Source organism: Notolepis coatsorum (assembly GCF_963971535.1).
Source record: "Notolepis coatsorum genome assembly, chromosome: 6".
NCBI lineage: Eukaryota > Metazoa > Chordata > Actinopteri > Aulopiformes > Paralepididae > Notolepis > Notolepis coatsorum.
Genome location: NC_140170.1, coordinates 185,572,305 through 185,587,877, shown reverse-complemented (window position 1 = coordinate 185,587,877; position 15,573 = coordinate 185,572,305). Strand labels below are relative to the sequence as shown.

The 15,573-nt window shown below is 44.8% G+C and overlaps 1 protein-coding gene across 1 annotated transcript in view; it reads left to right on the top strand.

The window, feature by feature from the left end:
* Positions 1–15,573, top strand: part of LOC311229892 (filamin-B-like) — a gene marked incomplete at its 3' end in the record, with an annotated part of 367,515 nt that overhangs the window by 208,163 nt on the left and 143,779 nt on the right. The window contains 2 exon segments of the mRNA XM_084315961.1: positions 2,769–2,906; positions 3,511–3,637. Coding sequence (XP_084172087.1) covers positions 2,769–2,906; positions 3,511–3,637 — 265 coding nt within the window.

The following is a 15,573-nucleotide window of genomic DNA, read 5'->3' as shown; positions in this document are numbered from 1 at the left end:
TTATTGTTGTCCAAAGGTAAATGATAGTGAATGAAGGGTTAAACAGAACCAGTCGTCAATTGCTCCGTGGTCAGTTCCAACAGTGAAACAGGTTTTAAGGTAAATCCTCCGCAGGTGCATGGGATCATAGTAATCACCTAGTGGGCTATATTGGGTGGTGAGCCCCCTAGTGTCCAAACATAAATGGTCCAGTGCATGGTTCTAATATATACATATAAATATAATATATATATAAATATATATATATAACATAATATATATATAATAATAATATAATAAATTCCACCAAGTCTGTTTCTGCCTCTACAGGCACTTTTCATACAGAAAATTGCAGTCCAAAGTGCTTCACAGCAGTAAAGGAATACAGGCATGCATGCGCGAGCATAAAAAGATAGAGGTAGCAAGTAGGGATGTCCGATATTGGCATTAAAATGTAATATCGGAAATTATCGGTATCTGTTTTAAAAAAAAACGTACATTTATTTTATTTAAAATTTTTCTTTTACATTTATTTAACCTTTATTTACCCAGGCAGGTGAGTAAGAACAAATTCTTATTTTATTTATTGAGAAAAGTATGCATATTATGAAATTATTCTGTTTTTTTTGGTGGGGTAACCCTGCATATCGGCATCGGTTGGTATCGGAAATTAAGAGTTGGACAATATTGTATATCGGTAAAAAAGCCAACATCGAACTTCCCTAGTAGCAAGGTAAGTTAAATCAGTGTTTCACATTAGGATCTAGCGTCCCAATAGGCCTCTCTGTTTACGGTTTCATTCAGTAATAAAAATGATAAAATAGAATAAACGGAGTAAAAAAGTAAAAAAAGAGTGCGGTTTGATTCAGTTTAAAAATTGGCTAAAAATAATCAAATAGAACACACAGTAAAAAGTGTGATAAAATAGTTAACACTGGCTCCTGTTAGGGGTCGAGGTCGTACCGACAATGTTACAGTGTAGCTGTTGGCTGGTTAGCTAGGTCAGGTGTGTGTGGTGTGTGTGTGTGTGTGTGTGTGTGTGTGTGTGTGTGTGTGTGTGTCGTGTTCTGCACTACATGGTGTGTGTGTGTGTGTGTGCTGTGTGTGTGTGTCGTGTTCTGCACTACATGGTGTGTGTGTGTGTCTGTGTGTGTGTGTAGTGTTAGTGATGTGTGTGGTGTCTGGATGGTGTGCGTGTGTGTGTGTGTGTGGGTGTGTATGATGAGGGATTGGGAGAGCTACTTCAGCCCACCAGTGTTTGAGGGTCGTTAGCTAGCTTATAAACACACACACACACACACACACGCAGTTCAGTGCAACCTCATAAAACACCAAATTCCTTTTCCCTGAGGCAGGTGTTTGCCAACTACAACCCAACAGAGCTGACCACACACACACACACCATGTGGTGCAGAACACGACACACACACACACACACACACCATGTGGTGCAGAACACGACACACACACACACACACACACCATGTGGTGCAGAACACGACACACAACACACACACACACACACACACACACACACACTGTGGTCTAGAACACGACACACACCCACCCTGCAGGCCAGCACGGATACACATAGTAATATACACCAAACTGCATAGTCTGTTGTGCTGAGATCAGTGAGTTGTCCGTTTGGGGTGAAATGTGAGTTTTGAAGATGTTTAAAAATGAATAATGATCTCTGCAGTGAGTGGTTGCCCATGGTAACTAAAGACCACTGGAGGGCAGCGTGTGTAGAAGGGGGTCAGGTCGCCTGAATGCCTTCTACAACATAACTTTGTTTCCGCGTCTCTGATTGGCCAGGTCATTTCTGGTCATGTGACATGTACACCCAATCGTGGGACCGCAAGTTTCTACACTGTTAAGCTTGGGCGCTCTTTCGAAGTTGGTTAAGGTTAGAGTTTGTCTTGGAGCAGGGCGATAGAACGCCAGGCTGTTAGACCCGGAAATAGGCGCAGAACTTGCTGTCCCACGATTGGCGCACATGTCGCATGACCTGGCCAATCGGAGCGCAAAACTCGAACGCGGAAACGAAGTTCTGTTGTAGAAGGCATACACGCGGTCAGGTCAGGTCTAGTCAGTCTCGTCGGTTGCCGTTATCAAGGTGGCGGCAGAAAGACCAGACTTCTCTTCGGACAGACTTTGACTGACTGGTCCAGCAAAGAAGCCTTAGACGTGAATCTGGGGTCAACGCAGGGGTCGGGGGTCAACGCTCCTATGCTACAGGACAATACAGCGTCAAAACACCAATGTGTTGATCTGAAACTCCAGTCCTGCTGCCAGTAAACATAATCATAGAACATGAAGAGATATCTGAAAATCTGTCTTTTTCCCTTTCCCTCCATCTGCCTGTCTCTCTTTCTTGCCGTCTCCCTTTTCTCTTTCTTTCTGTCTGCTCCCTATCTTTCTCTCCCTCTTTCTCTCTCTCCATCTCTCTTTCTCTCCATCTCTCTCCATCTCTCTTTCTCTCCATCTCTCTTTCTCTCCATCTCTTTCTCTCCATCTCTTTCTCTCCATCTCTCTTTCTCTCCATCTCTCTCCATCTTTCTCTCTCTCCATCTCTCTTTCTCTCTATCTCTCTTTCTCTCCATCTCTCTTTCTCTCCATCTATCTTTCTCTCCATCTCTGTCTCCCTCTCCTTTTCTCTTTCTTTCTGTCTGCTCCCTATCTTTCTCTCCCTCTTTCTCTCTCTCCCATCTCTCTTTCTCTCCATCTCTCTCTCTCTCCATCTCTCTTTCTCTCCCTCTGTCTCTCTCTCCCTGTCTGTGCCCCAGCCTCAGTGCCCGGTGCGTGCAGGGCGACAGGCCGTGGTCTACAGCCCCGGGGCATGAGGGTGAGACAGGTCGGGGACTTCAAGGTCGACACCAGGAACGGTGGCAGTGGAGACCTCAAGGTGTCCGTCAAGGGACCCAGTAAGACTTCCTACTTCCTGTTATGCACAACTAAGACTCTCTACTTCCTGTTATACACAACTGAGATCCTCTACTTCCTGTTATGCACAACTAAGACCCTCTACTTCCTGTTATACACAACTGAGATCCTCTACTTCCTGTTATACACAACTGAGATCCTCTACTTCCTGTTATACACAACTAAGATCATCTAATGTGGCTCTGACCCCCCCCCCGCTCTCTATCCCCCCCCCCCCTCTCTCTCTCTCTCTCTTGCTCTCGCTCGCTCTCTCTCTCCCCCCTCTTCTCTTTCTTTCCCTCTCTCGCGCTCGCTCTCGCTCTCTCTCTCGCTCTCTCTCCCCCCCCTCTTCTCTTTCTTTCTCTCTCTCGCTCTTGCTCTCGCGCTCTCTCTCGCTCTCTTTCCCCCCCCCCCCTCTCTCTCTCTCTCCTCTCTCTTGCTCTCGCTCTCTCTCTCTCTCCCCCCTCTTCTCTTTCTTTCCCGCTCTCGCTCTCTCCCCCCCCCTCTTCTCTTTCTTTCTCTCTCGCGCTCTCTCTCTCTCTCTCCCCCCCCCCCCCCCCCTCTCCCCCCCCCCCCCCCCCCCCCCCCCTCTCTCTCGCTCTCCAGAAGGCCTAGATGAACCAGTTAAACAGACAGATGGCAGTGATGGAGTGTATTTCTACGAGTATCATCCAAACACGCCCGGTAAATACACTGTGGTCATCACCTGGAGCGGCCAGCCCGTCCCCAAGAGGTGAGTCAGCCTCTGTGTGTGTCTCTGTGTGTGTGTGTCTCTGTGTGTGTGTCTCTGTGTGTGTGTGTGTGTGTGTACAGCAGTACTGCTCTCCTGGGGGCAGCTGCTGCAGCGAAAACAATATTCCAGCCAATCGAAAAATATCCTGGTGTGCGCTGCAGTCTCTTTAGTTCACTTTGGACTTTCACCACTATTTACATAATGAAGTGCTGCATAGTCCCACGATGTTCGCTCGCTCACTCACTCACTCGTTCACTCGCTCGTTCACTCACTCACTGTTGACCACTAGGAGCTGCCCAGTACAACCACAGTCTGACACTGTTGACCACTAGGAGCTGCCCAGTACAACCACAGTCTGACACTGTTGACCACTAGGAGCTGCCCAGTACAACCACAGTCCTGACACTGTTGACCACTAAGAGCTGCCCAGTACAACCACAGTCTGACACTGTTGACCACTAGGAGCTGCCCAGTACAACCACAGTCTGACACTGTTGACCACTAGGAGCTGCCCAGTACAACCACAGTCTGACACTGTTGACCACTAGGAGCTGCCCAGTACAACCACAGTTTGACACTGTTGACCACTAGGAGCTGCCCAGTACAACCACAGTCTGACACTGTTGACCACTAGGAGCTGCCCAGTACAACCACAGTCTGACACTGTTGACCACTAGGAGCTGCCCAGTACAACCACAGTCTGACACTGTTGACCACTAGGAGCTGCCCAGTACAACCACAGTCTGACACTGTTGACCACTAGGAGCTGCCCAGTACAACCACAGTCTGACACTGTTGACCACTAGGAGCTGCCCAGTACGACCACAGTCTGACACTGTTGACCACTAGGAGCTGCCCAGTACGACCACAGTCTGACACTGTTGACCACTAGGAGCTGCCCAGTACAACCACAGTCTGACACTGTTGACCACTAGGAGCTGCCCAGTACGACCACAGTCTGACACTGTTGACCACTAGGACTATACTGTAGGTGAGAGAACGGAACAGAACCTTACATTTGTGGTAGAGGCAGAAAATAGATAAAAAATAAACGAGCTGCATACGAGCTGTAGGTGGCATAATAAACCATAAACAACAATGTCTTCAAACCATCCTCAACATTTTCCTTATTTTCATCATCACGGACATTATCCATTAATGCTTTAATTTCATTATCTTCCTCGTTAGCGCACATAGTTTGCCACGGCGACTAGCCAATCAGTCTGAAAAGCTCTCTTTCAGTTTCAGCTGCGTGTTCATCGTGGATTGGATCCGTCCGACTCGCACCCTCGGGTTTCTCCGACATTTTTAGTTATTTGATAACGTGCCTTGAGATTCACACTGCTAGCGTTTATAACGCCATGAACCGAGATCAGATCGGGCGTGCTCAGATTGGCATGGCCGTAAGCACTGAACAGTATACCTTGTCTATTTGCCATTTTTATTATAAAACCAGAGACAAGAGCCAGAGCGCCTCTATCTGTCTATCCTACACTACACGCAACCAATGGGTCTATCTGATGGCCCGTTCTGTGGAGCGCACTGGACTATTGAGAAACTATTTTTTACGCAGACTTTTTTCATGTTGAACGAGCCTACATTGCACCTCGCTGCCTAACTGTTATTCACTCAACATGGATAAAACAAAGTATAATAATAAGCATTCTTTAGGTGGTGGTAGTTTCTCTGTTTGGACAATATAGCTTATTATTACATGGCGTTTTCACATTCGCCGAAATGCTTGCTTGTGATTGGTCAATAGCGCGCATCAGAGGTCCGTTATCAGACAATAATGACCGCTGTGGAACAATAATGACCGCTGTGCGCAGCTGTTCGCAATCAAGCCCACTGACATCAGTGCAATCAGACACTGCCGGCTGCCGGGGAAGACAGGGCGCCTCGCCGAGGCGGCTCGGTATTTTAAACTGTCGGTCAATTATTTTGCGACAATGACCTCGTAGCTATACATTATCCCTTGCATATATAGCCTAGTCGGTCTGATATTATTGAAATTTCTTTATTGGGAATAACCCCTTGAGATGAGACCATCTCGTTTTCAAGGGGGTCCGCAAAGACAAAATACAGAGTTATTTGACAATCTTATATTTAAAAAAACAAAACAAACTAAAAAACAAACAAAACGACAACAAAAACAACAAAGTAAGCAACGTCAGCCAAAAATTTTTACAAAATAAAAAGCATACAACAGTAACATGTCAACAACAACACAATGTCAAGAACATGAACAACAACAACACCAGCAATGGTTCATCTGTTATGATGTTGAGGTCAAAAGCATGAGCAGGTCGTCTCACCGTGAGAGGACGGCATAGTTTTAAACCATTTAACGGATGATGTTGAACGGATGACTGTTCCAGTCGGATGGAGCTTTAAACATAAAATATGTTTTACCAGCTGATTTAAAGGTTTTTGGAACAGAAAAAAAGTACAATGTTGAGTACAATGACGAAGTTGATAATTAGAAGTGAAAGGTACCATATACTGTTTAGGTATTGAGGATAATTAAAATAAATGCATTTAAAAATAAACTGTAACCAATGTTGTTGTCTTATTGTGGGAGATGGGAAGTTGAGATTTACATACATGATAGAATGAGTGTTATATGAACAGCCAATATAGCAGCCAATATATTAGATGGTGTTAAGAGGAACAAGTAAAAAAAAAAAAATGTTCTCAAAATAATCTAAAGGGCCAGATCTTATTGCTGGCGGGCCAACGTCTGCCCGCGGGCCACCTATTGCCGACCACTGCTGTAGGTGTTTACTGGCTTTGGGAGCAGATCAGGGAGAACATGAGCTCATCGCTGGCAGGTCGATACAAGCAGGAACTAAACCATGTCGAGAATCAGCTTTTTAAAGGTTGGTGATAAACACAAACTAAAACGAACACCTGACACACTGTCACCAAGGCGTTTCTCACAAACGGGACATTTCAGCGTCTTAGAAAGTGATTTTAGTTGGTGCTGGTAATCTTTCCTATCTATCAAGTAGTCCTCGTTACAAATCTGTATGTGATCTATAAATAACGTGGAAAAGCATCTAAACAAGCCTACGTCCAAACCTAGTATCTGGCTGTATCGTAACAAGCCTACGTCCAAACCTAGTATCTGGCTGTATAGTAACAAGCCTACGTCCAAACCTAGTATCTGGCTGTATAGTAACAAGCCTACGTCCAAACCTAGTATCTGGCTGTATAGTAACCAGCCTACGTCCAAACCTAGTATCTGGCTGTATCGTAACAAGCCTACGTCCAAACCTAGTATCTGGCTGTATAGTAACAAGCCTACGTCCAAACCTAGTATCTGGCTGTATAGTAACAAGCCTACGTCCAAACCTAGTATCTGGCTGTATAATAACAAGCCTACGTCCAAACCTAGTATCTGGCTGTATAGTAACAAGCCTACGTCCAAACCTAGTATCTGGCTGTATAGTAACAAGCCTACGTCCAAACCTAGTATCTGGCTGTATAGTAACAAGCCTACGTCCAAACCTAGTATCTGGCTGTATAGTAACAAGCCTACGTCCAAACCTAGTATCTGGCTGTATAATAACAAGCCTACGTCCAAACCTAGTATCTGGCTGTATAGTAACAAGCCTACGTCCAAACCTAGTATCTGGCTGTATAATAACAAGCCTACGTCCAAACCTAGTATCTGGCTGTATAGTAACAAGCCTACGTCCAAACCTAGTATCTGGCTGTATAGTAACAAGCCTACGTCCAAACCTAGTATCTGGCTGTATAGTAACAAGCCTACGTCCAAACCTAGTATCTGGCTGTATAGTAACAAGCCTACGTCCAAACCTAGTATCTGGCTGTATAATAACAAGCCTACGTCCAAACCTAGTATCTGGCTGTATAGTAACAAGCCTACGTCCAAACCTAGTATCTGGCTGTATAGTAACAAGCCTACGTCCAAACCTAGTATCTGGCTGTATAGTAACAAGCCTACGTCCAAACCTAGTATCTGGCTGTATAGTAACAAGCCTACGTCCAAACCTAGTATCTGGCTGTATAATAACAAGCCTACGTCCAAACCTAGTATCTGGCTGTATAGTAACAAGCCTACGTCCAAACCTAGTATCTGGCTGTATAGTAACAAGCCTACGTCCAAACCTAGTATCTGGCTGTATAATAACAAGCCTACGTCCAAACCTAGTATCTGGCTGTATAGTAACAAGCCTACGTCCAAACCTAGTATCTGGCTGTATAGTAACAAGCCTACGTCCAAACCTAGTATCTGGCTGTATAATAACAAGCCTACGTCCAAACCTAGTATCTGGCTGTATAGTAACAAGCCTACGTCCAAACCTAGTATCTGGCTGTATAGTAACAAGCCTACGTCCAAACCTAGTATCTGGCTGTATAGTAACCAGCCTACGTCCAAACCTAGTATCTGGCTGTATAATAACAAGCCTACGTCCAAACCTAGTATCTGGCTGTATCGTAACAAGCCTACGTCCAAACCTAGTATCTGGCTGTATAATAACAAGCCTACGTCCAAACCTAGTATCTGGCTGTATAATAACAAGCCTACGTCCAAACCTAGTATCTGGCTGTATAATAACAAGCCTACGTCCAAACCTAGTATCTGGCTGTATAGTAACAAGCCTACGTCCAAACCTAGTATCTGGCTGTATCGTAACAAGCCTACGTCCAAACCTAGTATCTGGCTGTATAATAACAAGCCTACGTCCAAACCTAGTATCTGGCTGTATAGTAACAAGCCTACGTCCAAACCTAGTATCTGGCTGTATAGTAACAAGCCTACGTCCAAACCTAGTATCTGGCTGTATAGTAACAAGCCTACGTCCAAACCTAGTATCTGGCTGTATAGTAACAAGCCTACGTCCAAACCTAGTATCTGGCTGTATAGTAACAAGCCTACGTCCAAACCTAGTATCTGGCTGTATAATAACAAGCCTACGTCCAAACCTAGTATCTGGCTGTATAATAACAAGCCTACGTCCAAACCTAGTATCTGGCTGTATAGTAACAAGCCTACGTCCAAACCTAGTATCTGGCTGTATAATAACAAGCCTACGTCCAAACCTAGTATCTGGCTGTATAGTAACAAGCCTACGTCCAAACCTAGTATCTGGCTGTATAATAACAAGCCTACGTCCAAACCTAGTATCTGGCTGTATAGTAACAAGCCTACGTCCAAACCTAGTATCTGGCTGTATAGTAACAAGCCTACGTCCAAACCTAGTATCTGGCTGTATAGTAACCAGCCTACGTCCAAACCTAGTATCTGGCTGTATAATAACAAGCCTACGTCCAAACCTAGTATCTGGCTGTATCGTAACAAGCCTACGTCCAAACCTAGTATCTGGCTGTATAATAACAAGCCTACGTCCAAACCTAGTATCTGGCTGTATAGTAACAAGCCTACGTCCAAACCTAGTATCTGGCTGTATAGTAACAAGCCTACGTCCAAACCTAGTATCTGGCTGTATAGTAACCAGCCTACGTCCAAACCTAGTATCTGGCTGTATAATAACAAGCCTACGTCCAAACCTAGTATCTGGCTGTATCGTAACAAGCCTACGTCCAAACCTAGTATCTGGCTGTATAATAACAAGCCTACGTCCAAACCTAGTATCTGGCTGTATAATAACAAGCCTACGTCCAAACCTAGTATCTGGCTGTATAATAACAAGCCTACGTCCAAACCTAGTATCTGGCTGTATAGTAACAAGCCTACGTCCAAACCTAGTATCTGGCTGTATCGTAACAAGCCTACGTCCAAACCTAGTATCTGGCTGTATAATAACAAGCCTACGTCCAAACCTAGTATCTGGCTGTATAGTAACAAGCCTACGTCCAAACCTAGTATCTGGCTGTATAGTAACAAGCCTACGTCCAAACCTAGTATCTGGCTGTATAGTAACAAGCCTACGTCCAAACCTAGTATCTGGCTGTATAGTAACAAGCCTACGTCCAAACCTAGTATCTGGCTGTATAGTAACAAGCCTACGTCCAAACCTAGTATCTGGCTGTATAATAACAAGCCTACGTCCAAACCTAGTATCTGGCTGTATAGTAACAAGCCTACGTCCAAACCTAGTATCTGGCTGTATAGTAACAAGCCTACGTCCAAACCTAGTATCTGGCTGTATAATAACAAGCCTACGTCCAAACCTAGTATCTGGCTGTATAGTAACAAGCCTACGTCCAAACCTAGTATCTGGCTGTATAATAACAAGCCTACGTCCAAACCTAGTATCTGGCTGTATAGTAACAAGCCTACGTCCAAACCTAGTATCTGGCTGTATAGTAACAAGCCTACGTCCAAACCTAGTATCTGGCTGTATAGTAACCAGCCTACGTCCAAACCTAGTATCTGGCTGTATAATAACAAGCCTACGTCCAAACCTAGTATCTGGCTGTATCGTAACAAGCCTACGTCCAAACCTAGTATCTGGCTGTATAATAACAAGTCTACGTCCAAACCTAGTATCTGGCTGTATAGTAACAAGCCTACGTCCAAACCTAGTATCTGGCTGTATAGTAACAAGCCTACGTCCAAACCTAGTATCTGGCTGTATAATAACAAGCCTACGTCCAAACCTAGTATCTGGCTGTATAATAACAAGCCTACGTCCAAACCTAGTATCTGGCTGTATAATAACAAGCCTACGTCCAAACCTAGTATCTGGCTGTATAATAACAAGCCTACGTCCAAACCTAGTATCTGGCTGTATAGTAACAAGCCTACGTCCAAACCTAGTATCTGGCTGTATCGTAACAAGCCTACGTCCAAACCTAGTATCTGGCTGTATAGTAACAAGCCTACGTCCAAACCTAGTATCTGGCTGTATAATAACAAGCCTACGTCCAAACCTAGTATCTGGCTGTATAGTAACAAGCCTACGTCCAAACCTAGTATCTGGCTGTATAATAACAAGCCTACGTCCAAACCTAGTATCTGGCTGTATAATAACAAGCCTACGTCCAAACCTAGTATCTGGCTGTATAATAACAAGCCTACGTCCAAACCTAGTATCTGGCTGTATAATAACAAGCCTACGTCCAAACCTAGTATCTGGCTGTATAATAACAAGCCTACGTCCAAACCTAGTATCTGGCTGTATAGTAACAAGCCTACGTCCAAACCTAGTATCTGGCTGTATAGTAACAAGCCTACGTCCAAACCTAGTATCTGGCTGTATCGTAACAAGCCTACGTCCAAACCTAGTATCTGGCTGTATAGTAACAAGCCTACGTCCAAACCTAGTATCTGGCTGTATAGTAACAAGCCTACGTCCAAACCTAGTATCTGGCTGTATAGTAACAAGCCTACGTCCAAACCTAGTATCTGTAACCCTAACCCTAACCCTAACCCTAACCCTAGTATCTTCCGGTGGTGTTGTTGATCGTATTAACCCTTTCACTACCACACTACCAAATGGTTAACCCTTTCACTACCACACTGCCAAATGGTTAACCCTTTCACTACCACACTGCCAAATGGTTAACCATTTCACTACCACACTACCAAATGGTTAACCCGTTCACTACCACACTGCCAAATGGTTAACCCTTTCACTACCACACTACCAAATGGTTAACCCTTTCACTACCACACTACCAAATGGTTAACTCAGTCACTACCACACTGCCAAATGGTTAACCCTTTCACTACCACACTACCAAATGGTTAACCCTTTCACTACCACACTACCAAATGGTTAACTCAGTCACTACCACACTGCCAAATGGTTAACCATTTCACTACCACACTACCAAATGGTTAACCCGTTCACTACCACACTGCCAAATGGTTAACCCTTTCACTACCACACTACCAAATGGTTAACCCTTTCACTACCACACTGCCAAATGGTTAACCCTTTCACTACCACACTGCCAAATGGTTAACCATTTCACTACCACACTACCAAATGGTTAACCCGTTCACTACCACACTGCCAAATGGTTAACCCTTTCACTACCACACTACCAAATGGTTAACCCTTTCACTACCACACTACCAAATTGTTAACCCTTTCACTACCACACTGCCAAATGGTTAACCCTTTCACTACCACACTGTCAAATGGTTAACCATTTCACTACCACACTGCCAAATGGTTAACCCGTTCACTACCACACTACCAAATGGTTAACCCTTTCATTACCACACTGCCAAATGGTTAACCCTTTCACTACCAAATGGTTAACCCTTTCACTACCACACTACCAAATGGTTAACCCTTTCACTACCACACTGCCAAATGGTTAACCCCTTCACTGCCACACTACCAAATGGTTAACCCTTTCACTACCACACTACCAAATGGTTAACCCTTTCATTACCACACTGCCAAATGGTTAACCCTTTCACTACCAAATGGTTAACCCTTTCACTACCACACTACCAAATGGTTAACCCTTTCACTACCACACTGCCAAATGGTTAACCCCTTCACTGCCACACTACCAAATGGTTAACCCTTTCACTACCTTTCACTACCACACTACCAAATGGTTAAAACGCTCTTGAAGACTCCTGTGACCAGTAGCTGCTTCTAGGGCTGTACTGAATGTCTTATTTAATTTTTTTTTTACATTCGAAGCTTCTATTGAAGTTTTCGAATGAAGCTTTGAATGTCTGTCGTCATATTTTATGACGTAATCATAATTTTTTTTTTCTTTTTTTAGATGTCTTTTTTTTCTTCAAACAAAATCCTCAATTTGAATAAAGGGATTAATCCGATTAAATTCGTTTTTTCTTTATTAAATAAAAAGAAATTGCATTTGAATGTTTAATTTTTTTTTAACTAACTTTTCCTCACCATTTTGTGACCGCAGCATTTGCGCAAAATGTATTGTGATTATGACTAAAGCCAAGACTCTACGTTTTCCTTTCACTCGCATTTGCGTCTAAAAGAGCGAACCGGGAAAATTATAATGGAGCAGCACACATGAGGACCTCGACTAACTAACCAAGCTGGTCCCAAAACGGTTACAACTAATCCAGGAGCCCAAAAGAGGTTTTGTTTCCAAACCGTGGGGCGGGGAGGTATAAAACTGAAAAATATCAGTCTTTTTATCGTCAATGGAGCAGGTCTAGACGTATGTCTGTCTCTCTAGACACGGGCGTATAGAAGTCTATTGGATCATGTCTCCAGCACCCCCACAGCCGCAGCTACAACCACTTAATGTCGAGGCTCTCATCCACATTAATTAATTTTCTCCCCCGCTCTCTCTCCTCCATGAGCTCCATGTAACGTGGAAGTGTAGCGGTCTATGGTGTTGGGTGGGGGAGGGGCTAGGTGTGTTGGGTGGGGGAGGGGCTAGGTGTGTTGGGTGGGGGAGGGGCTAGGTGTGTTGGGTGGGGGAGGGGTTAGGTGTGTTGGGTGGGGGAGGGGCCAGGTGTGTTGCAATGTGGGTAAAGTAGTTGCATGCATCGTTAAGAGAAACCGCTCCAAGCCTTTGAAGCGGTTGTGGTATTATCTTGGTTAATAAGACACAGGCACGTGCACACATAGAGCCTAAGGGGTGCTTGAGCACCTGCCTTTTTGAGCCTCATAAAAAAAGTGCCCTTTTGGGGGAAAAAAAAAATATATATATATATATATATTTTTTTTACAGTTACGCATATAGACTGCCCTTCCAACTGAAAAATGTCAGGATAGAATCAAAATATTAGGTAAAGAGAGAGAGATGCCCCATATTCCATTGCAGTTTGCACGGCCTCCTCAGCGTGCCTCTCCGCGGACCTATATATTTTATGCATAGCGTGGGTGGTGAGGATGATGATGATAGAAACCGCTGTGGCGCATACAGTTGAATGCTGGTATTACACTCACTGAGGGACACGAAGAAGTCAAGTCCGATGGGATTTGGGAATCTCAAATACAAATCGGGATTGGAATAAAAAATGCATTTATATTAAACAATACAGAATATACAGCACTTCTTGGGGTCTGTAGGGTAAGCACTTATCCCTCCCCCCTGAACATTTATGGAGATGTATGGGCCTTTTAAGTCAGTGATAAAAGTGTCTTTCAAGGATAAGTGAGCTCCTGCACCGATTATTATAGTTCAATATTCAATATTTGATCACCAAACCCCCCCAAAAAGCATAAAAAGGGGGCCGCCCCCCGCCCGAAAAGGGCCCTTACAAAACGGGCTTGCGCGCTATGCGCGCTCGGTTAAAACACACACAGGTATAGTGCCCTTTTCAGCCTTTGAGCACCTGCCCCTCTAAAGTCCTGTGCACGTCCCTGATAAGACATATATTGAAAATTATCCGCCGATTTGTACAAGTGATGGCTTATTTTGAAGGTATGAACCTGTACTTCCTGTAAAGTGTGTTCATGTAAAACTAAATATTTGAAGATTGCTCACCAAGACCTAAAGTCTGTGCCCGGTCACATTGTAGTCATGCCTGAACCCAAACGGACCGGATATGCATTACCCAGAAACCAACCGGACCCGTCTATCATTAGAAAGCTGGGACCCACACAGCAGTGCCATCATCTGTGCTGCTGTGTAGACCGATCTCTGCTCTTCAATGGACAATGATGGAAATGTATTCAAATAAAATACTTCTCGCTGACCGATCGGAAAAATATTCCAGATTGTCCCTGGCCTGTAGTTACTAGTGAGATCAGCTGCGGACAGAAAGAAAGGCGGACTCTACGAAAAGTAACTAACAATAAAGTTTACGTACTTTACTTAAAGTTTACGCTCGTGAAAACAAAATGGCGCTGTTCCAAAATGATTATTTCTCTGGGTATAAATTCTCCCTTTTTTCTCCGTACGGAATGGAAGGAGAACAGGGGAGCAGTGTTCAGCAGGAAATGACGTCGTGGTTTTTAAGTTTCAACGAGGTCGTATGAAATCGGTCCCTCCTACTGGCCGGCCTTTGTGCCCCCGTTGTCGTGGCGATGGGGGCGGGGCTTTATGGGTTTAGCCTGCTTTCTCTTCCAGGGTGTAAGGGTGGGCACATGCCTTAACCCCTTCACTACCACACGACAAAGGGTTAACCCTTTCACTACCACACTACAGAAGGTTAACCCTTTACTATCACACTACAGACGGTTAGTAGTGTGGTAGTGAAAGGGTTAATGCCTGTGCTGACGGCCACTTGGGTGACCTCATGCATCACTTAACATGCTGTACGCAGTCAGACACACACACACACACACACACACACGCACACGCACACGCACACGCACACACACGCACACACGGTAATGTCCTAATACTGCTAAGTGATGAAAGATTGCACGCAATGAAGACATGAATCCCAGAACAACTTTTAATAAGGTGTTGTGTACTTGTGTTTTTTTTTACCTGTTTCAGATATTTGTACTATATAGTTTTCTTTCATTATCTCTTGTGTTTTTACTGTTTACCTGATAACAAATCTCTCTCGCTCTCTCTTTCTCTCTCTCGATGTCTCGCTCTCTCCCTCGCTCTCTGTCTCGCTCTCTCTCTCGCTCTCTCTCGCTCTCTGTCTCGCTCTCTCTCTCGCTCTGTCTCGCTCGCTCTCGCTCTCTCGCTCTTTGTCTCTCTCGCTCACTCTCTCTCTCGCTCTTTCTCGCGCTCGCTCGCTCGCTCTCTCTCGCTCTCTCTCGCTCTCTCTCTCGCTCTCTCTCTGTCTCTCTCTCTGTCTCTCTCTCTCGCTCTCTGTCACTCTCTCTCTCGCTCTCTCTCGCTCTCGCTCTCTCTCGCTCTGTCTCTCTCTGTCTCTCTCTCGCTCTTTCTCTCTCTCTCTCTCTCACTCTCTCTCTCTCTCGTTCTCTCTCTCTGTCTCTCGCTCTCGCTCTCTCGCTCTCTCTCTCTCTGTCTCTGTCTCTCTTTCTCTCTTCTCCCTCTCCCTCTCCCTCTCCCTCTCCCTCTCGCTCTCGCTCTCGCTCTCGCTCTCTCTCTCTGTCTCTGTCTCTGTCTCTGTCTCTGTC